Source organism: Streptopelia decaocto (genome assembly GCF_964273445.1).
Source record: "Streptopelia decaocto genome assembly, chromosome: 3".
NCBI classification, from domain to species: domain Eukaryota; kingdom Metazoa; phylum Chordata; class Aves; order Columbiformes; family Columbidae; genus Streptopelia; species Streptopelia decaocto.
In genome coordinates this window covers 48,175,702-48,199,244 of record NC_138656.1, presented here as the reverse complement: position 1 = coordinate 48,199,244, position 23,543 = coordinate 48,175,702, and the positions used below count along the sequence as shown (strand labels likewise).

At 36.2% G+C, this 23,543-nt stretch overlaps 1 protein-coding gene across 2 annotated transcripts in view; it reads right to left on the bottom strand.

Moving 5' to 3' along the window:
- PDE10A (phosphodiesterase 10A) overlaps positions 1-23,543 on the bottom strand; it is a 190,792-nt gene that overhangs the window by 33,410 nt on the left and 133,839 nt on the right. For both annotated transcript variants that reach the window (XM_082049801.1, XM_082049800.1), the window contains 10 exons: positions 22,225-22,365; positions 20,095-20,250; positions 17,298-17,348; positions 15,256-15,314; positions 12,561-12,612; positions 8,226-8,368; positions 5,929-6,021; positions 5,114-5,300; positions 3,519-3,661; positions 1,399-1,482 (listed from right to left, as the gene is read on the bottom strand). In XM_082049801.1, coding sequence (XP_081905927.1) covers positions 1,399-1,482; positions 3,519-3,661; positions 5,114-5,300; positions 5,929-6,021; positions 8,226-8,368; positions 12,561-12,612; positions 15,256-15,314; positions 17,298-17,348; positions 20,095-20,250; positions 22,225-22,365 — 1,109 coding nt within the window. The remainder of the gene's footprint in view (positions 1-1,398; positions 1,483-3,518; positions 3,662-5,113; positions 5,301-5,928; positions 6,022-8,225; positions 8,369-12,560; positions 12,613-15,255; positions 15,315-17,297; positions 17,349-20,094; positions 20,251-22,224; positions 22,366-23,543) is intronic.

The following is a 23,543-nucleotide window of genomic DNA, read 5'->3' as shown; positions in this document are numbered from 1 at the left end:
CAACTCAATGATTACTACAGGATAGAAAAGCTGTAACCAAAGGGAAAACATTATCAATGATATTTCAATGCAGAATACTATTACTTCCTTCACTGCCATATTTTGTATACTTGATTAAAGCAGTAAAAGATTGTTTCTTCATGAGAGTACAAAATATGTAGTGAGTATCATAGATTTTTCTCCAAAATCCTCCCTGGACAGGGCAGTTACACATTATATAGGTGCATACTTAAAGGCACAACCTTACTCCTCAATATATTAAAATCAAATTTTAGTCTTAAAATAGCTCTACTTGTTTCGGAGGGTTGAGAAGTTTTGTTCTACCAGAAAATAGATACAAGTTCAGTCCCAACAGCCTCTTTCTCAAGTACTTTAAAGAAAAAAAAAAGTGAGGAAAGTACTAACTTTATAAGTGAAAGCTGGGAGTCACTTGCAAAATGTCAAGTAAGCATCTACACTTTCCCATTAAAGTTAATACCTTGAAAGAAAGAGACTGGGAGACAGAGAGGGGAAAGAACAGGACCTAGTTGAAAATTTGAACCCCAGTCCTGCATCCACAGCCATTCAGTCAGGAACAGACACAAGCTAACCACGCTGAGCAGCAGAGAACTGTATTTAGAACAGATCCACTTGGCAGACATGAGTAAGACCCTCAGGTTTCACTGTACGCTCTGAGGGCCTGGAGGTTCATCCAGTTACTTTTATAAGACAAAACAGTCATCAGCAAATGTTTCCCAAATTTTCCGCCTTTTTGCAGGGAGATATTTCTCCTTTCAATTGCCCATCTGTATATTTCTTCCATAATTCAGAGCAGCTCCCTTCCTACAGCAATGGGATATACTTAGCCAACAGACTACTGATCTTAGTAATGATAATGGCCACTGGGAGAAAGGACAATAAATGAAATATATCATTTGAAAATCATTAATTTCCATAATTAATGCTCAATGATGTCAATAATTCATTTATTTAGCAAGATAAGATTTAACCTTGGGTTATTTTAACCATAAACTACATTAATTTCAGCAACTGTATATTTGAAAAATCAGTATTCATGGACCTTCTCTCCTTATTTGCCAAGAGTGCCTTTAATATCTTCTCCATCTTCTGTCTGAAAAGCAATTTCATCTCAGAACCAAACAATACTTCTATATATTGGAAGGACAATCATTTGGATGATATCGTGAGTTCTCTAACCTGGCTGTTCCCAAATTTCATTAACTGAAGACCAAGAAGCTGAAACAAGAAATCCAGCCTGCTTGTTAGAGCTCTGTACATACCCAACACAGTAAATAAATCCCAAATAACACCTTGAAGTAGAAATTAATTATCTCAAAATTTCCTAGTAAATAAACGCTTAAATAGTAGAACTAAAGTAATAAATCATATACGTCATACCTCGCTGTCCCACAGGACTGGTGAACCATGTAGACAAAAATGGCAGGCCAGACACCCTCATATGGGCTGATATCAAAGTGGTATCTAAGAAGAAAATTTAAGCTTAGTAAGGACAAACAATTTTTCATTCTTACTAAAAGCAAGTGAAAACAACTAGGTAATGTATACTCGACAGCATTCACTCGTTTCTGAATATACAAAGAAGATTGATTTTACAGGTTTTATTTTCCAGCAATGTAAGGGAATGTATTTCCACTAAGGTAAATGGAACTATGCTCATAGAATCATAGAATCATTTAGGTTGGAAATGATCATCAAGTCCAACTGGTAGCCATTGGTTAGCCTTTGCCTTTGTTGAGTTAATACAGACATAAATATTTATTTCAGAATCCATTTCTTAAGTAATGTAAAAAGCTCTTTGTTCTACACAGATGATGAGAGCTTCATAGGCACTCCTAAAATATTCTAGACTTTCCTCCCATAAACTGTAAAGATGGTGTTTCTAATAGTATATTTACTGTTGTTTTTTTTTCAATAATTTCTGTCACAAATTCTGTGAGACGTGGTCTAATTTTGACAGAAGAAAAACACATTTTAGTGGCTATTAGGAATTAAGCCCAAACTTCAAAAATCAAACATTCAAAACTGCATTTTTATGTTTCATTAGGTGAGGACTTCTCTCCCGATAGCAATATTTAGGCCTAATATTAGGGACCCACTCAGTAGAACTGTTGTCCTTTGATTATTAATTAACCCCTCTCCCTGCACCTGCTGTGTTTCAAGTCTTGTATTTACTTTCCATTGAATCCAGCTAAACACTTGTGTGTCCATTTCATACTGAACAGCACAGCAGGTGCACAAGAGCTGAAGGTAGCTGAATTGCTTGGAAAACAGTTAAATGTATTCAGATTGCTCAAACTAAATGATGTTAATATAATTTAGAATGAAACCTGTCATCTTTGCAAGCAAAAGTAATTTCTGCTGAGGAGGTGGCTTATATAATGTCATCTAACAAAGCACAAGAAACCGTATCGCAAAGAATAAGCTTCTATTAGGGTGTAATCCTGGAAGCTGCTAGTACTCTGGCTTTCAAGTAAATCACTTCAGCACATAATGAACTTTAACTGCAAACATATGCTTGATAGCATACGTTTGCATGCTTTGCTCGCTCACAGCTACAATACTCAGTGTCTTAACAGGAGTGAGCAAGCTCTGGAGATGAGGTTCACAAAGACAACTTAGATTTTGTGACTCAATGTCACAGAGTTTTGATTTCAGGCACCTGGATAGTAAAATAGAATTTATTGTCCTGGGACAGAAACAGTGATGAAATAAAGGAGATGAGTCCCAGTGTTAGTATTGAGTGGGAACGGACTGATAAAATACAGAGAGAGGTAGATCTTCAGCACACAGTAGTCCCTCAAGAGCTGAAAGTAACTTAATTATTCCAGAGAAGGCCTAAGAGGCTGGATGGGAAGTCCTCCTCCAAATTTAGGCCACAACTCTAAACTCTAGCAGCTGAGATTCATAACTTGGAATTCTTTCCAGAAATTTACAGATCTGTATCCCTTTTCCCCTTCTTCAAGAAACATAGATGCACAAAACACGTACATGAAAAACTCAAACCTCAACCCTGGCCCCCTAAAACCTTAACTAAAAAACACACAATCAAAAAATCCCAGGAATGACCTGAATTCTAAAATATATATTCTAAAACATATACAAGGGGATGTGATAAAGCATGTGGTCTTAACTACTGATGATCCAGCTCAGCCTCCTCTCTGCCTCTGAGCTGTTGGTGACTTGGGACTATCAGAAAGCTAGCTCATATCTACAATCCTTAGATATAAACCAATGCTTCAAGAAACTACTGTAGCTGCTTATGCCTGAGGAAAATGCTATCATTCTGATTAGGTATTATTTTACATTTTTGACAGATAAATTTTCATTAAGTGTAATTAAGTATGAGAAAGTCAGAGATAAACCCCAACGATCTTGAGGTGGTTCAATAATAAAAGTGTTTCCTACAAAACCCTCTACTACACCTAGGGAAAAAACTCCACATTTTTTTCACAGACTGATACAAGATACAGCTGTCGCTATATGAGAGAAGTACTTACAGTTCAATTTCTTTATAAATCTGTGGAGGCAGTGTACAGTGCATGAGGTTTTGCCACTCTTCCGCTGTACAGACACTGTGGTAGGATAGCTTCTCCATCGTTACGCGGTAAATACACTCTGAATGGCGGATTCTGTGGTACATCTGAAAAAGGGAAGTCATTCACTAATGTGAAATTTTTAAAGAAGGAAAAAACATTTCTTTCTTGTATTCAAATGCTTATTCTTAAAATACACAGCTGCAAAAACATTAGTGTTTTTGGCTGCTCAACTTCACATATTAGAAAAGTGACAGATTATATGAAATTTAGTACATCTGGAAAACTGGGCCTCCTATCACATCGTTCTGCATCTATTCACTTAGGTAAAGATCTAAAGTCCAGCTGATTTTTCACTGCATCTGAGCTCTCCCAAGAAAAAGAATCAAAGTTCAGGAATTAGAAACAGAGCTCAGTCCCTTTAAATATGCTGACAGAAAGAAAACTGATAACAAAGCACAAGTCATATTTTGCCCCACTGCATGAATTCAGCTACTAATTGGTACAAATAGATGCTGCCTATGAAGAGTAAAAAGTACATGAGATATTTATCATACCTATATTACTATGCAATAACTGTGAAGAACAACTACAGTTAACTATTGAGAATTTCAGACAACTATTGCAGACATGACACTATTTGTAAATAAGTGGGGACACAACACCACTAGTAAAGATAATTTTTCTGAAGCAGTATGCCTGGGATGGTAACATTCACCATCTAGAAAGAGTGAACCCCCACACAACTGAGTGATTGCATAGTCCCAGGTTTCATTTATATGCAGGCCTTACTACTTGCCTTGAGTCACGTGGAACACATTTCAGTAATTGTTAGTAAAATTTGCCGTCCCAGTATATTGACTGCACAATGCTGCTAAAATGGCTTAATGTTAATCACCAGGCCTAAGTGGCATTGTACTGTATATTACCTCCCATGAACATGACTCGCTATTTTTGCATTACATTTTTATTGCATTTATTGCATTTTTATACTTATATAGTAAAAAACATTAAATTACTTATGCTTCCTACGGGAATCGTAACTTTTGCAATGATAAAGGTTTGGAAACAAAAATAGCTACCCACTCTTATCTAGAAGCATGGATACTTATTAGTGTATAGTGCAGCATATAAATGTAGAAATAGATATCTTTGAATAGTAAGCATACAGAATCGAGATAATACATAACATCTCCATCCCTCCATTAAATTTGTAAAACATATGATCTGCATTTATCAAAGTAAATAAGAATCATATTTCTAACCAAAAAGACAAGACAGACAGGTATCATTCACATCTCAGAGCTTGCTCTATCAGTTTAACTACATTAAATTGATGTATCCAGAGTACAATTATTTCAGAAAGCATCAAATGAATCTCTGTCATCCTCATAAAATATAATTATTCAACAAAGAATTCAATCATTCCCACTTCCTAGTTAATTCAATGAAGCAGATTTATGAATCACTTTAATAATTTGGAACATCAAAATCCTTACGTAGGATTCTAAGTCTTCCTATTGTAACCAAGAGCTTACAAAACTGTAAATAAAACTTACATTAGCACAGTGTAAGGCTAAAGCACAAAAGACTGCAAACATTTTAAAGTTGTTCTCATCAGTTTTAGAGAAGGCACTTCCACTTATTTTGTTCACCATCTGCACAACACCTATTACACTTCCTCGGCTCACAATAGGCATGCACAGGATATTTCTGGTTGTGTAGCCTGTGTAGAGGTCTACTTCTCTGAAGAGCCAGAAAAGAGAAAGGAAAAAATGAAAAAAAGTTAATATTATTAATTAATATTGATTCTCAGAAATGTTAATGCACAATATACTAAATAGTTTTAAGGCAGATGTAATTAGTACCTGCAAGAAGTTTGCTTCCAAAGTTCTCAAATATTTCCATCTACTGGGTCATATCAGAAAGAACTTTTTAATACTTTAATCTTAATTTGCAAGATAAAGAGTTAATATTTCTTCAAACATACTATCAGTTCATTCATAAAATTAAAGAATGCATTTGGGTACTTAGGCATGCTATTTGTTAGCGAGCTTTTTCTTCCTCCCCTGAAACCAATCATATTGCAGGGAGGCTAATAAAAGAAAATCAGCAACAACCTACCCAACTGGGCAAAGTTCAGTAACAGGAAAAATAACTAAATTTTTCTCCGTTATATTTGATAAAAATAATACTTTTTTTTTTTTTTTGGTATCTTTAATATCTCTCTGATGGCTAAAGTTTTTAAACAAAGATCTATAGGTTGTCTCCTCATCAGAGGATCACAGCTCCATGAATGCATTCTAATATGAAATTGTAAATTTAAGTAAAGGGTTTGGTGAGTTATCTTCCCATCTCATGAACAACATCCTACCTATTAAAGCGTGGATCTGCATAGGCATCAGGGATGTTAAGAACTTCTCCTGTTCTTGCCACTTGACCAGCTATTCCTTTTTCTATAGAAAATCTGCAGAAAATAAAAATGTGTGTTAGCCGCAGTATGAACTATCTGAGAAAACATTTTTCCAGTGGAGTCTGTTTCGGGCATGGTAATGGATATTTGTTCACAACCAGTGTCATTTTGATGCTTTTAGGAAAAAAAAAATCTTACAAGACAATAACTGGTAGCAAATAATAAAATATTAAAAAAGCACGTATTAATAGGTACTTTCTGAAAAAAAAATTGTATAACTACATAGCTTAATACAAAATATGCCATAATATGACCATTTTAGCAACAAAAATTCAAAGCCTTTGATAACCCTGGAAGTTATGCCTAATAAACATGACATTTGTATAGAACCTGAGACTCATGTTTCCCTTTACAAAGCTACTGATTTTATCATTCCTTTTACATATTAGCTGTTTCTTTAGACACATCATATGCAATATGGAGCTTGTTTCTTCTGGGGGGCAGATGAATTTGGTAGAATAAACTTTGGAAAAAGACCAGTGGAAATTTCAAAGATAAACATTAAATTCATTTGACATGTACACATCAGAATAACTAGCTTGTTTAATCTCATGACATGCCAACAATGCCATGCTACTAACTGCATCCCACAAGAAACTTAGACACAACAAATATTGTGTAGTTGAATAAAAAAAAAAAAAAATCATCTTAAAGTCTGTCCTGTGAGGGAATAAATACAAATTGTTTGACATAAACCAGTTATGACATACAAGCACAGAAAAATTTGTGGAGAATACTAAGTAGAAAGAATCACATGTGGAATGCTTTCAAATCTAAATGTACCCAGGTAGTATTCTGTCCCCACTGAAGTCAGTGAAAAAGCTGACAGGATTTCACCCTGCACACCTGATTTTAAGGTAGTTTCTTCTGCTGCTTCTTATGATATGTACATCACACCAACTTAAACCTCCTTCCCAATGACCGACTCAGTGTCACTTTCTTACAGATATTTAAGTTGTGCTTCTCTTTCAGTATACAGAATCCATGAAATGGCTCACACCCTTGCACTCAGAGTCAACATTTCAATAATTTTCATACAGAAAAGATAGAAAGATATAAGCAAGAAAAAGAATTATCAAGGAGTATGAAAGTGTATGTTAAGCAGGCCACCTTCTTTAATTTACAGCACCTTCTTGCATGTCAGTACATAAATGGCACTGATTTTGACTCCTTCCATTCACATTCCACTCACGCAATGTAGTAAGTGGGAGTAAGTTTTTCTAAAAGAGTCTAAGTGAAGACGTGAATCACATCTCATCCTGGTTCAGAACTTTAAAAGTATAAGGAAGAAATTAAAAAAAAAAAAAAAAAAAAAGATAAAATCTATCCTGAATATTTTAACAAAATTTTAGAGCAGGATATTTAGTCATACATTTCTTTCTTTTTAAGAAGCTGCAGGTTCAAAACCTTTTTGTCTTTGAAAAAATCTCAATTTGTATCTATTAAGGATTCGTAATTTTTGAAAAGTGAAAAATGTTATATTTACTTTGTTGATTTGCCTCTTTCATTTAAAAAGTGCATGTGTGTAAAAACTATATACTTGTGACGTAAAGCAGAAATACATAGAGTCCTAAGAATTCATTAGAAGTCCACACACATTTTCAAATTCACCACTTCAAGCATACTTCAGAACCACAACTATTCAAAAGTTTGAAAGTACTCTAAATTCACATGAAGTAAATTCACAAGTAAATTCACAAGAAGTAAAATTAAATTACTGGACTTGAATTGTTCAGAACCAACGATGTGTTCTTACTAGATTCTACATATGCCTAATCCATCTATAAGGAGTACAAATTGTGATTTCCTTGCTTTGGATGTGCTTGAATCGCAGAGTTTTAGTTCCTCTTGGGAAACAAAGTCCCATACTGGCAGACTATGGATTAGGTGCACCTTTACCTGCACCTTTACCTACCTCAGAACACCTCTGTTTTATTCCCAACATGATTTCCAAAAGGACCGCCTCCGGAAGACGGCATTTCCAGGAGTGACGTTATAGCTTCAGAGACGTTGTTTCGATGGCACTGCAATGTCATTCCCAGAAGTACTACCTTCTGGAGGCGGGTCCTGGTGGGAATGATATCACAGTATGACAAGTATTGTCAGGGTACCTGCAGATAGGCACAGAGACTGGGTAATAAAATGCCTGCACATCTGTAGTTATAAGGAAACTGCATTCTTCTGCGAGCTGCTCTTACCTTATTTCTTTGGTCTTCTTGAAGACAGGTTTCCCATCATTTTCTTCTCCGCTATCAAAAAGGTCTGAATACAGCTCTTTATTTTTGTGGTCAACCTGGAAGAGTGCACACCTATCTGCATTCACCAGGTTTTTTGCATATATCTATAGGGAAAGAAAAAAAAAAAAAAAAATTAGAGTTAATGATCATGAGATCGGTTTTTACCAGAAAAAATGACTGAAGATAATCTAAGTCTCTAGAAGATAAAAATTTTGAGAAATTATCCAGTATGAAAATCTGTTTGAAGGAACAACCACCCTTACAGCAATCTTTTAGGATACCATTCAAAATGCAAGTGTGTCTTTTATTCAATGGGCAGGGTTTTTTTTGCCCCCCTTTTTTTTTTTTTACTTGTTTTGTTTGGTTGGTTGTGTTTTTTGGGGGTTTTGTGGTGTTTTTTTGTTGTTGTTGTTTTTGTTTTTGTTTTTTTTTTTAATTAGAATGTTTTTCTCTTTGAGAAATGTGGGAATATCTTTCAAGGCTTGAATGTGTTCTAAAAGAAATACTTTTAGTAGTAGTAGGCTTTCCTACTACACTGTTTTTCAAGTACAAGGAATGCTTTTCAAAATGGTACGTTTTCTCACCCTACGTTTAAATATTATGCACTTTAACTTGATTTTGAATAGATAGGATATAGCAAGACCTAAGAAGATGTTTGGGTTTTTATCTTTAACTTCAGTGCAAATATATTTGTATTGAATATCCAGCAAAGAAAGACATAACAGTGAGGCTAGTGTTTGTTTCTAAAAAAAGCTACATGTGCCTGTAGTACATAACAATGAACAAACATGGAAGATGAGATACATCATTATGGATTGCCCTATCCAGCCATACAGGAAGTGTCTGTGCCTTCCTGATGCAAGGGACAGTCCTCGCACAAAAACTGTAACTTAGTTCTACATGAGCTAACCAAAGCCCACAAGGTACCATCCCTAGTCAAAAAAGTACCACAGTACAGCAATAGGCTAGCATGGTATCTATCATACTTTGAACTAGCTGGCTTTATCTTAGCAAAACTGTCAGCCAGCACTGATTGTCAGAACAGAATCTTGTCCCAAGAACACTAGAGAAATGTTTCTCAGACATACAATGGACTTTCTGACAACAAGAGGGAAGAATGAAGCACAGTTCAACATGGATCGCTGTATTAAGATGCCATATAGTCAGGTTTCAAGAACGTGCTCTATCTACTTCAGATAAGCTTTCTATGTTTCTTCTTGGCTCAGAAAGTATAGTAGAGTGCATGGTAGAGCATGATCTGAGGTGAATCTTGCTCAACCTTTTAAAATTGCGTATAATACCTATCTAGTCATTCAGCCACAGAAAGAGGCTGACTACATCTTGGTATACAGTGCATGCAGGTGAGGTATCTAAGAACTCTCAAGACTTCCATGTAAATGAATTAACTTCCCCCTCTTATCTCCTGTCTTACAAAAATAAAATTAAAAAACCCCACTAAAATATTTCATTTCATGTTAATGCAAATAGACAAAAGTTAGACCTTCACAGAAAAAAAAAAAAAAACCACCACAACTTATGAGATGATAAAATCATTAGACATTAGGCTTTAATCTTGTGCCATATGAGCTGTGTAATGGGAGCTTCACAGAAATCATAGAATGTCCTGAGTTGGAAAGAACTCACAAGGTTCATCAAGTCCAACTCCTGTCCCTGCATATGACAACCCCACAGTTCACACCATGTGTCTGAGGGCATTGTCCAGTCTCTTCTTGAACACTGTCAGGCTTGGGGACATGACACCTCCCTGGGGAGCCTGTCCCAGTGCTCCACCACCTCTGGGTGAAGAACCTTTTCCTAATGTCCAACCTAGACCTCCCCTGGCACATATTTCTGTCGTTCCCTTGGGTCCTATCATCAGCCACCAGAGAGAAGAGCACCTGCCCCTCCTCCTCCCCTTGCGAGGAAGCTGTAGACCATGATGAGGTCTCCTCTCAGTCTCTTCTTCTCCAGGCTGAACAAACCAAGTTACTTCAGCCGTTCCTCATATGGCTTCCTCTCCAAACCCTTCACCAACTTCGTGGACCTCTGCTGGACACTCTTTTTATATCCTTTATATCCTTTTTATAGAGTGGCACCCAGAAGTGCACACAGTACTTCAGGTGAGGCTACACCAGTGCAGAGTAGAGCAGGACAATCCACCCAGACCAACTGAAAGAATCTGTGCTGGAAAGATTCTGTTGCTTTCTTCTCCATTTACTCCATCAGAGCAGTAGAAAGTTGGGGAGACTGAAAGCTAAGAGGTGCTTTTAAAAAAATATTTCCCATTTAGGGCATTAAGAAGCTTAAAGTTCTCGACTACTCACAGCATTTATTCCTTTTCTCAAAACAGAGTGAATATTAACTGTGCACAAAAGGACCAGGGGTCCAGCAGATGCTTCTCTACACTTACTCAGAAACTATCAAATTTCTTTATAAAATCAACAGCACAGTGTTGATTTTACACAATTAAACTTTTGTGTTCTAATGCACATGACTCAAGATCTTAACTTGGTCATGACTCATCTTTTCAAAAGTAACTGCCTAAACACTCCTTAATTGAGAGAAATAGTTAATGGAATGAGAAAGTCTTACTTCTCTAAAGCCCTAGCTCAAATTAGTAGCTGAAGAGGAACACCAGTACAAAAGGTATGTTTTGCATTGTCAACAGGAAGGCCAGGGTAGGTTGCTTGTAACTACTCAAGCACACTGCTAAGAAAATTTGCAAGACAACTTGAACTTCTGCTTCCCTTCCCTGCATCTATACCCCAAATCACCCTTATACCACTAACTTTGCTGAGGGATATTAATGAAAATAAAAATTATTAGAATGCTAAAATCCCTGTACTTTATTTTTATAGGAACAAATCAAACTTAAAGTGCAATCACCAAAGGATGACATAGTGAGGTGAAACTGAGTGTCACTCTTTTCTCACTGGGAGACAAAAATAAGCTACATAATGATAAAATCACACTCCCATAAAATGCCAATAAATGTGCAAAGACGTAATTCAATTAATTGGCCTAAGAAACAGCCAACTGCTCCAGCTTACAAAGGAAGCTGAGTATGAAACATCTACGCAGGTTATAATGCAGAATCATGATGCAGCCAAGTGCTAGAAAAGAACATGACTGAGTTAGCGTATTTTACTGCCAATTGTGTTTTCCACCAGACCTCTATTCATAGGGAAGAACAGGGAAGAATATCAATATTTGTTATAAATGCCGTATGTTATGTTACACCAGTTCTTTTAAATATTAAGCTATTTTTAAGCAGTTTATTTAAATTGGAAAAGTCAATATTCAGAAATGTGTCCTATGTGCAGAATTCTTGACTGTTTATTAACTAGAATAAGACAAACACTGCAGAATATTTTCCATTATTAATTCAAGTTTCTAAATAAACCCACTGTTATATTGTTTGAATACTAAATGTATTGTTTTTTAATACTTTAGCTAAGAATATCACTTCAAAGATTAGGGTAAGTATTGGAGTACTCTGAGACAGTAACTTTTTGAATATGCAAATTGAAGCAATACTATCACAGACCTGATTAAGATTTACATTCAGGAAAAAGAACTGCAGTATTTGATGGATATGTTTAAAGCTAAAAACATAATTCATATTTCAAACACTCAAGATGTGCTATGAACAACCAGTCCATTGGTATTTGTAAACACTATTTAGGAAATAATTCTGAATTCAAAAGAGATTAAAAAAATTATAATCCATTTCTCAACTACTTAAATTCATTGATTAAACATAGTCTTAGTTATTTCAGTGGCCTTGGCTTTAGTGGGTTTTATAAAATATTGACTGTCACTCTAGTTATGGGTGTAAATACTTTTGTAAAGCAAAATGGATGTCATTTCTTGCACATCTCATTCAGCAAATGGAACAAATACTAATGTAATGTTTGACCTCTAGTCCTTTCTACAGACAATAACTTCTTCAGAAGTGTTTCACAGCATGTAGCTGCAAATTAATACAAGCTAAAATAAAAGGAAATACAGAAGCTCTTCTATTACAATATTCAAACCTTCTCTAAAATATAATAGTAGCTCTTTAGTTCAGAGACAGTCATGTTCCATTACTTATGAAAGCACTGAAACAAAGTTGTTATTGACAATGAAAAATCACGCTGACCTTTGCCACTTTATTCCATATAAAGATGTTAATACTGTTTGTATTACGTGTCCATTATAAACAGATCATCTATTTCAATGATGTAATGTCTTATTTCAAGTAAAGGTGAAGGAAGGACTCTAATAAACTTAGAAGTGAAAAAGACAACTTACCATTATATGTTCAAGTAGTGAATCTATTGCAACTATATTATCAAAATACGTTCTGCAGAGAAAGAGAAGTCAGTAAATAATGGCATTTAGTGAAACATTTTTCAAATGGCTATCGCAGGCTCTTGTTTTACAACCACTTAATGGTGGAGCCCAAACAGGTAAGGACAAACCCCTGAACCCTGAAAATCACTGACTGGCTTGCTATAGCACAAGGGCATTGAGAAATGGTCCTAGCTCTGTTCATTTAAGCCGTTATTCCACAATTACAGAACTGTAGAATACTCTCTAAAATATGTAGAATTTTCTTTGTAGAAAAGGAAAAGACTACAAAATGTTCCCTACAATGGATTGAATAGGCCCCTGTTCAGCAATACCAAGAATGTATCAAAATGCTTTGACACCCTTTGCACGCTGAAAATTTTAAACAGAAAAGCAAAAAAGCAATCCAGAAGATTAAAAAAAATAATTTCTTCTATGCTGACATATATTATCTATATGCTTTTGAAATATCTCATTAGGTTTTTGCATAGAGGGCTATGCACTGAGAACTAATGAAAACTACATATTGTAGCTAAATTCGCATCATGCTATCCAACCCTTGGCACTATATACAAGGCAACAATTTATAAAACTCTTAATGAGTCTTCTTTATCAACCCAGGTGTAGCATGTTGAAGCTGCAGAAAATTACTGATTTGTTCCTTAAAAAAAAAATCACACACAAAACCAAAAAAAAAGTATCTCCGTTTCACAGCAAAGTCCAAGAGTCCAAGGACAGCCAGGAACATTGAAAGATAAAGGTCAAGCTTATTAGTAAAAGAAGTCTAAATCTTCCACATGCCAAGTCTTAATAACTTTTGGATTACAATGTTCCCAGCAGACAGAAAGGCATTGTCCCATGGCCTTGAACATATATACAGTTCAGTATAATATGTTAGCCTTACATTGTCAGGGACTTGAAGAGGTGGAGCACTGCATAGGATGCCCTTTGTAAAATGTTACAGACCATGTCCCAGTGACATTGCACACTAACAATTTCCTTGCTGAATAGGAAATGCTCTTTCCATGTAAGAGAAGGTACAGACCATTTCTAAGAGCAAATTAATTCTTTTCTTGCTAGTGTAAGTCTTCACCTACATGAAGTTCATAAAGTTGTTATTAAATGATAACCCATTTTTGTGGCTCAAATCATAAGGTTTCTTTTTTATGAAAACTTAATTCTAGTAATTGATAATGCTGTCTGAGGTATTTTCTCACAGAAATACGTATTATACATTTGCAGTATTTATTGTAATTTTAATCTTAACATTTTAAAATAATTACAAAGTTTTTTAAAACAATCTCAGTATTATGTAGCATGAGTACATTGCCAGCCCATAAGTGTGGGTAGATTAAATGAGCTCAGTACAGATGTTAGCCACACAAAAGCACTCTGGAAAGGAAAATAATGGTGCTAGACAATTGAGCAGGAAGGTAACTCTGGCAAAGGAATGATGAGAGTGCCCTTTAGGAGACACACTCTGAACCTAAACTGAAATTAGGAAAAAAAAAAAAAAAAGAAGGCCATCCCTTATGAGAAAAAGCTAGGACAAACATCTGGATACTGCCCGCTTGCCCTTCTTGCAAGAGGCAGACTCCTCACTGATGTGTTCACTCCTCATTCTGCAGCCAGGGCAACTGAGCTGCCTGCATTCCTGAGAACAGGCACAGGAATCTTGGGCATCTTCTAATCTCATCAGTTTGAAAATTGTTCTTGAAGACCCACAGAAGTGTTTGTAACAGCAAAAATCCAAAACATCTCATTTTTACACAGTACCATCAGTCCTTTGTGATGCACTTAGAAATTCTTCAACCAGCTTGTTTGATAAAACACTGGTAAGCATCCTAGACTGCAATTTACCAAAAGTACTATTCTGTTTTGCCTTTTAACTTATTGGCTCGCTTTACTATTTAAAGATGCTAGTAGCAGGAAAAAAGAAAAAGGGATGAAGGAAGAGCAGATCACCTAAAACACTAAACTGACTTTGAAAGTCTAAGCTCAAGCTTTCATACTTTTAATGTCTTTTCAATTTAATTTTGCATTTATTGTGATAAGAAATTAAAAGAAAACCTGCTATATGCAGTTACAGCCTTTGAAAATGAAAACAGAGCCTCCAGAACATGCGGAAGAAAAAGAACTGTGTGGCAGCCCTAATTCTTCAAGGATGTATCTCTGAAATGCCTATACTTATGCATGCATATTGTATGTTCGCACTCGTGTCATAAAAAAGGCAGGGATGGGAAGCTGAACCTAGCTAACTTGTCATAAAGTCCTTTCAAACCTTCTAAAATTGGCCGTGAAACAACATATCAAGCCTATTTGTCACATCTCAAAAGAGTGTCACACAACTCTGACAGGAAAGTGGAAAAACAGCCAAAAAGCTCATGCAAAAGATGACAAGAGGAAATAAATTCTGTAAGGTATAATCATATGGTCCATTTTCTTCTGCATAATCACCAAAAATAACATTTAGCAGGTACACATCATGCCACCCACATCATTAGTTCCTGTCCCTGTTCTGAAGATTGCCCACCCTCCAAGGTGTGCCTTCACACCCATTAGTGAGCTACAGGGTGGAACAGGTGAATTGAAAGAGCCAAGTTAAAAAAGGCTCATCAAAATAAATCAACAAGATCATAATGCAAATCAGACTTACTTTGATACATCAAGCAAGAAGTCGTTCAGTTCAGTCTGCTTGGCAAGGCCCCGGCACACCTGGAAGCACAGATCATGTTATCATTTGCTCCAAGAGAACACTGAAGTCAGAGGGAAACCGAGGTCATACAGTTGACCCATTTAACGAATATGAAAATATACCACTGCTAGTATATATATGTTACAGGACTGTATAAAATGAAAAGCTGGATTTGTGTACTGGGCTTCAGTCTCAGCCAGCTGCTGAGTTAAAACTGTGAAACACAAGTAACACCTTTCTTAAGACTCTCCAAAAGATATTGGTTGTTACATTTGTTCATGCTGCCTCAAAGGCTGCCACTGAATGTGGTTATGGAATCAGCTCAACTACATTTCCCTATCCAGACCCTCGTCTCTTCTCAGAATGTTGTTGAATATTATTTTTGTTTCCTTTTTTCCTCACCATACTCTTTTACCACTTCTTTTCCAGTTTGCAAAGCAGCATATAGGCACAACTGAAGACTTGACATCAGGCAAGCTTTAGCTAAGTAGCAGATGATACATGTTTATCTTTGGGAGAAATCAGCATGAACATGAAAAACAGAATGCACACTGTATTTTAGAAGCAAAGCGTTAGATGAAGCAAAGTTTTGAACTATATTTTTACTTCACCTAATCGCAAACTCTGTATTCTAAGGTACAGTTGTATACCTGTATACTACTACCAGAAGCACTGAGGTCAAAAAAAGAAAAAAAGCCTCTACTGTTGGCACCTTTTAACAATAAAATACTACTCCAAACTAGTAATTTCTTTCATCTGTGCAATGCAGATATAAATAAATATGCAAAATATTACAAACTATATCTACAAGCCTTTCTCTTGCATATAATTAGGTAACTAGGTACAACTTCTTGATACACACTACTTCCTAAAGCCCAGCTGTGAGCCTGGTAGGTACAGCCCAACATCAGATCAAAACTCTTGCATTCTTCTCATGCAAAAACTTGGGAAGGGCAAGCCTTCTGCTTAGGAGGAGAGAAATGAAAATGACCAATGGACTAAACTTTCCTGGTTTGTTTTGCAGGTGTGAAAGGTTTCTCAGTTAAAGAGGGAGTCATTGTTGCCAGACGAAGATAAAACATCATGCAATTGCAATTCTACTGGCACACAATAGTGTACATCTGCTAATTCTGCCTAAATGTGCTTGACTAAAGGATGATCCCAAAGAAAGTCAATGACTTCCAGCACCAAGGTGGCAAATGGTAGAGTCTAGAAAAGAAAAGTGGGAAGCTTTGTGCAAGTCTTCTGCCACTTGTATGAAAGACACCTTAAAAGTTACTTGTGAGTTGAGAGAAGACCCTATTTTAGCATCTTCTGTGAGCTGATAGAATATGTTTAGTTTCTGTGTTACTGTCTTCTAGTAGCTGAAGTAACAAAACCTATTACCAAAGCTGCTGGAGTTTGCTAGAGCAGCTTTCACTGTGTGGAGCTTCATTAGGCACCTGACCAGAGACAGCACCAAGTATCTTTAGTGGGAGTAGGTATAGGACCACAAAGCAGCTAGCAAGGATGGCTTAAAGTAGTCTTAGCAGGCAACACCTAATAATCTCAAGCTGAACATCAAAGCAGGAGGAATGCAACCAGTTGGCCTAGCAGATGCTTTCTTACAAGAAAAATAAAAGAAAAAACAAAACAAAACAAAAAAACACCACCACAAAAAAACAAAATAACCTCACAAAAAAACCCCAAACACACAAAAAATCCAATATCACAAGCAAACAAAACCCAAACAAAACTGCAAATTGTTATCATTCTGCTTTAACAATTATTTATCTACTTTGTTAGAGCTTCTTTTTCCTTTAGTGAAAATACTGTTTGTTATTTGATCCACGGTTGCAAGTTGAGGAAAACTAGCTCAATGCACATGAAAAATGTTAACATTTTTCCCAGGTTCAGGGAAGGAGCTTGAATCAAAGTTTTAGTAGTGATTTGATCATAATCTATGTTCCTCCTCATCAAGTCCTGGTAGAAGAGTTATGCAATGAAAAACCACCCACACTTACTTGTACTTGATGTATTGCTACTGAAGCCCATGCAAGATTTGCTGTTGCAACCTGAAACAAAAGAGAAGAATCTAACTGAAGAAACCTTGAAAACCATCAGTTACATGCTCTTTTTCTCTATCTAGATGTGAAGTAAATTAACTGAGCTGTTTTAGATTGGCAGGCAGTAACGATTTGCAGGTAGACAGTTACTTTGTGAAAGTCTCAGTGTTTCAATTTTATTAAGGCACATCCAGTCACAAAGGAATCATTTTTTGTATCAAAAAAAGGCTTACCAATTGTCTTCAGAAGCAGTATTTGGAACCCATCATCTTAGAAATACAACATTAAAACAAACATCTCCTGAGCCGAGGGCTTTAAAAATTACATTATAGATATTGTTGAAAGGTATCTGCCATAGAAATAAAATATCGCATAACAGCTTTCTGGGGCTGTATCTCTTCAGTCACAGCTATTTCCAGCTGTAAACAGGCACTGTTTCTTTCACTGCCACTTTGGTGGCAGAAGAACCAGACCTGATCCCTCAGCTCAAGACTAGTGTTTTAAGTATGACAGTTTCCAGGCAACATTTCAAACAAATGTAATGTAACCTGCAGTTAACTAAGATGTGCTACCATGTATAATCTCCTGTCCTTGAAACACAGGAGCTTTGTAAGAACACAGAGGACAGAAGTACAAGAGGTCTGCTGCTGCATGCCCTCCTAAGGTATTTTTTTAATTTTATTTTTTTTTAAACAGAACAAATTGTACACATTTTATGAAAACTGTTAATGGTATCCAAAGGCTTTCTGAAATCTGAAAATGAAAAGAATGCTTTAGAGCACTCAAAAAGTGACCTTAAAATACTTTTAATTTACTAATAAAATACTTATGTTTAGCAGCCACTCTTTTCGAACCTGAACATTCATGAACTTCAGTTACAGAAGGTATTTCATGTAACACAAAAGATTCATATTTGCACAGTATAATGTATGTCTGAGACCTATCTGAATTTTAGATTGATTAATGTAATAGGATAATTATAAAAAATAAATGTGTTACGTGTAAGCAGCAGAATTAACGAAGCCTGGTTTTGTATGAATGCCAGTTCTTCGTTCTGTGAGCACCACCATACTAATCCAGTCTCCTACCATGACCTCTGCTTGCTGCTGAAAAAATACCAGTTGTGACAGTGAGGCTGAAGTGATGTGACTGCCCAGCTAATATACATATACGAGCACCACATGTATGCTAGGCTAATTAGGTTACTGATAAACAGAATATACAATTGACAAATATTGGTGGGGTTTTATTTCCTTGAGAGGGCTAGTTTTAATATCTCTTGATTGCACATTTTCTGTTCTTTTCACAATAAAAATTCCAGTTCGGTACAGCCAAACTGCCCCATGGTGCATCTTATACCACTATCCAGACAACAGAGCTGGCTAGAACTCATGCCATTTTGTCCTAACCTCTGTGTTCAGGTTCCCTTCCCTGGGAAAGGGCAGAGACAGAAACAAATGGTACATTCATCTTAATGCAAGAGCCATCCTAATTTCTAGATTGGACAAAACAATGATCCTCACCCAGATGTGACAGCTAAGATGCACTTCTAACACCTTTAATACAGCGACAGCCTTTGAGACATCTGCTCCATGTTAAAACTTGTTTGTACATGGCTAACAACTCATAACTTTGTAGTGACAAATGGACATGCATGGACAACATAACTACACAGGCCTTATACAAACGCATTAAACCATGCAGTATAGATAACAGTCACGGAAATACAAAGATGGTTATGAATGGAAATATCTGGATTAGGAAGCATCAGAAGTAAAAGAAAAAGTAGAGAAGAGCTTTATGAATGGCACCTAGATTAGGCAGTCATCCAGGTATCAGCACATCTACACACAGTTTCCAAGAACATCTAAGGACAGTGAGTAAATCTTGATGACTCACAGAGAAGGGACAGGCTAGAGAGACAAAAGATGTCAGCTCCTAAAGGCTAAAGAAAAGGCTGACCCAAAACCAGCACATGGTTTTCAACCTAGGAAAGAAACCAGGAGACATAAGGACTCAACAGCTGGCATCCCTTGTCTTCCACGTCATTGCAAGGCATCCTGGCGAGACTACTTGGATATCTGTACCTCTGTGCACAACTCTTGGAAATATCACCTGGACACATATATCTTGGTGCCTGAGAGTGTGTGGAGGTAAGAATGCAGATGCAAACACATGAAATCTCTGCTGTTCACTTTTAAAATAGAATCACTTTTCCCTCCTACGAGATCTAGCATTCAGACTTGATGTACAGTTGCTACAATGTTGCAAAATCGTGTTTAACAATAGGGCTCATTCACTAAGAAGCCACATCAAAAAAGGTGAAAAATTAAAAAAAAAAAAAAAACAACAGTCCTTCCATACTGAAATAAAACCTTACTTGAAAGTTAAAATTGAGACTCAGGATAACTTGGGAGTGTCCTTTTTATACAAAGCGATTTCGGTTTTTGACATTCGATTTACACTTATATTTCATTCACCTGCTCTGCATTAACTTCTCGAACAACTCTAGAGCAAGTTTATAATCAACAGAGAAATCTTAAACCTGATTTTCCATAAAAGAACACAAGGCAAAATTCTTGAGGTGTCCCTGTACTTGTATATGTATATGTGAATGAGTAATATTTGATGGGAACAAAAAAATCAAGTACAAACAAGGTAAGAAACACATGAAAAGAGTGACAGAATAAAGTTGGGGAGGGGCTGAAGTGGTGACCTTTGTGGGGAAGTGGGGAGAGGCTGGCTGTGAGCTCACCTCTTGGTGACTAAGACGGAAGGCTTCTTTGCCCCAGTGACGGTAAAGCTCCAGGATACCAATCAGATCACCAATTGCAGTGACAATTGGCAAACACAGAACAGATTTGATACGAGTCCCTGATTCCAGTCCAGTACCTTTGGGAAATCGCTCATCCTATAAAATGTAAACATAAACTGATAAAATGTAAATATCGTAACATTAACATGAAAGATACTCTGACATTTTCCTCCCTCTCCCAGTTGATCAAATCTACAGGAAAATAATAACACTCATAAACCCCATATCTCTTAGTATAATTTCCACACAGTATTAAGGCATCTACTAAAAAATTCAATAAAAAGTCTAAGCATTAATTTACATATAGAAATAACCTTATTGATGTAAAGTCAGAATCAGCTTTTATATTAGACCAAACTTTGGGTTCATTTTGATCATACTTTTTCCTCTAATCTCACACGCAGCAAAAACAGCACTTAATTGCTAATGCCAATCCAGATTAAGTAAAAACCCAACTAAACACCACTACCGCACCATCCCCTCCCCCCGAAAAATACCCCAAAGCATTTGTAATTATGAAGTGGATTGCTCAGATTTCAGTGTTACCAAGCGGGAGAGTGAGAATCTTTCTGTTTCCCTTGCTTATGCATCCTTAATAACCTGGTTCAAAAGTTACAGGAACAAATACGAAAATAACCTACCAGCTGCTATAACAGACCCAAATTCTTAATTTTTTATCTATATAGGGAATGTTCAAGGCTTTATAGCTTCAGTTCCCCATGTATGAAAATTCACAAAGACCTGAGACACCACCAGGGTGTTACAGCTAGCAAGGCAGTAACTAGCCTATGTCAAGTGTGAGAGACCCATTCTGTCACACGTCAATCCTTTAATACTTGATTCCTGCCAGATGTTCTCTGCCGGCTGTGATTAGTCAAGACAGACACTCCTTCAAGGCTGATCAAAATCTCTCCTTTCTCAAAGAAAACAGCAAGTAATCTCTACCTTAATTACTAAGATGACAATCAATTTGAATGGCTGGGAACAAATGACAAACAAAAAAAGAGTGGGAAGCACTTTGCAACAGGAGCCTCCTGATTTCACTTTTTAATTCTGCCCTCAAAAGAAAAAAAGTAAGGTCTAGCAAGACTACCTGCAAGTGCTTCCTTTCACTGCTGAGACTCTCCTAAAATCCCTGGAAGGCAAACCATGTCACCAAAATCCAACTCCCTGTTCATTCAATAATTTGCTGATACTGTAAACCAACAAAAAAAGTCCAAAACTCTCCCGCACTAACTCTTCCTGATTTTATTATGAATGTAAAATCAAAACATACAACCCTCATATACAAAGATATCATGATCTTGATTGGAAATTACCAGTGACAATTTAATCCCTACATGTGACTGAAAAAAACTAACAACATATACAACCTTTATAGACTATGTATAGAATCTTACGTAACAATGTAACTGATTGTTACTACACAGAAAGTGATTTCTGCCTTATGTTTTTGAGGTTTTTTTAAGTCTACTCACGTTAGGCATTTAGCAATTTGTTTATAGCCTGTGTTTGCCCAAGAAAGGTCATGCATTTCCTAACAAATATTTTTTTAAAAATAGAGACAGCGATGTCCAATTTTAGCCACAGTATCTAAAGATTGTTATTCTGGACAGAGCTCAAAAGAACAGAAAACACTGAAAAGAGAATTTAAACTTCCCTGATGCTCTCATAACCAGCTGATCATAAAGTGTTCTCATAAAGTACAGTTTAAATGCTAGTCTGATACAATTGCGTAGATGCAACTCCAGAATGAAGTTTTTTAAAAAAATAAAAAGTACAGACATGCAGAGTGCCAAGAATTATAAGAATATCACCTTAGGGTTTTCTGAATCCTTTCATGGACAAAGGCCTGTATTTTGATATTGGTTACATTAGTGTGCCTTTGATGTAGGTCTACTGATGTTGTAAGTATTCTAGCTTTACACTAATGTAAGCAGAGATCAAAGTCCTGGCTAATAACCCAAATTCTGACTGACATTCTTGTCAGCTCAATATACATTCCAGCATCAAAATACTCATTCTAAGAACATGCTGTAAGCATCTCATTAAAAAGAGAAAGCTTTTTACCCCCAGAATATCTTCTACTAACACCGTTTTTCTGGATCTGGCTACATAAGCAGATACTGTAGTGCCATGTGCGATGGGCCCTGCAGGAATGAGCCGCGGTTGTCCTTCTTTAGCTCCTGGTGGTGTAAATACACACAGACTCTAGTTAGAAGGAAGAAAACAAAAAGAAAGGAATTAGAAAGTGTGGTTACTTTTACAGAGCTGCTCTGCTACCTATGGAATGCAAAAGCTTGAATAAAGTAGATAATATAGAGAAACACAGCTTTTGTGCTTTTGTCAGTGAAAAGTAGTTGGACAAACTCCACTTAACTGTTTTGAGATCTTAGGAAACCCACATCTAAAGTCACCATTCAGAAAGTGGATAACTCTTCTGCTGATTTTTTTTTTTTCTAGGATGCACTTTTTAATTTCAATTAAAAAATGCTCAAAAAGCAGACATAATCTTTTAATTTCTTGTTTATCTCATCTCAAGGAATGCTAATTTTAAAATTATCCTAACACTACATTTCCAGAAACGCAAGTGACTTCATTTGTCCCCTGTAGAAGAAGAAACATCTGTCTTACTTGCTGCCTAAAACTCTGATTTGTTGCAAAGTCAAGCATGACAACATTAACTTCATGAAACTCATCCAGAAACATCTGATAATTGTTCTATAACAAAAATATTACACAGGTTAATGCCACTGGAATGAATGGGCTTGCAAATATTATTTTACAAAATGAAAATTAAACACAAATATAACGAGGCTGAAACCACAAACACTTCTATATATCAAATACCCTTCAAATATAAAATTTCCTCCATTTGCGGGTGAAAAATAAACTTTATGGAACAGTAGAGTGCTGGAAAACAATGTCCTTATCACAGTCTCTTTAAAATTTTCCTTACTTTTCCCTTCAGATAACTTGAAAAGAAGCAGACTGTCAGCAACAACCGATTTTAAAGTCACAAAACCACAAAAAACCCTGTTTCCAATACAATCAGCAGACAGTTCATTTTACAAGCAAATAGTTTCATCTGTTTCATTTTTCTACCTGTCTCATTACATTCATCAACTTGTGTCTCCTAATGCTACAGAATCAGACTCTCAAAATTCTAAAGCATTTATTACCGTCACACCCTAGTCAGCATAGCAGAGCTATTACTATTTAAACAAAGGAAATTTAGGTACATGATGAATAGATGACATGGCAAAGGTTACACAGTGTTAGAACAGCAGGGATCAAACCTCTGTTTCCAAGACCTCAGCTTAATGTCTAATCTCTTGAGCTATACTTCCTTGTACATTTGCAATATTAACAGAATCAAAGCACCATCT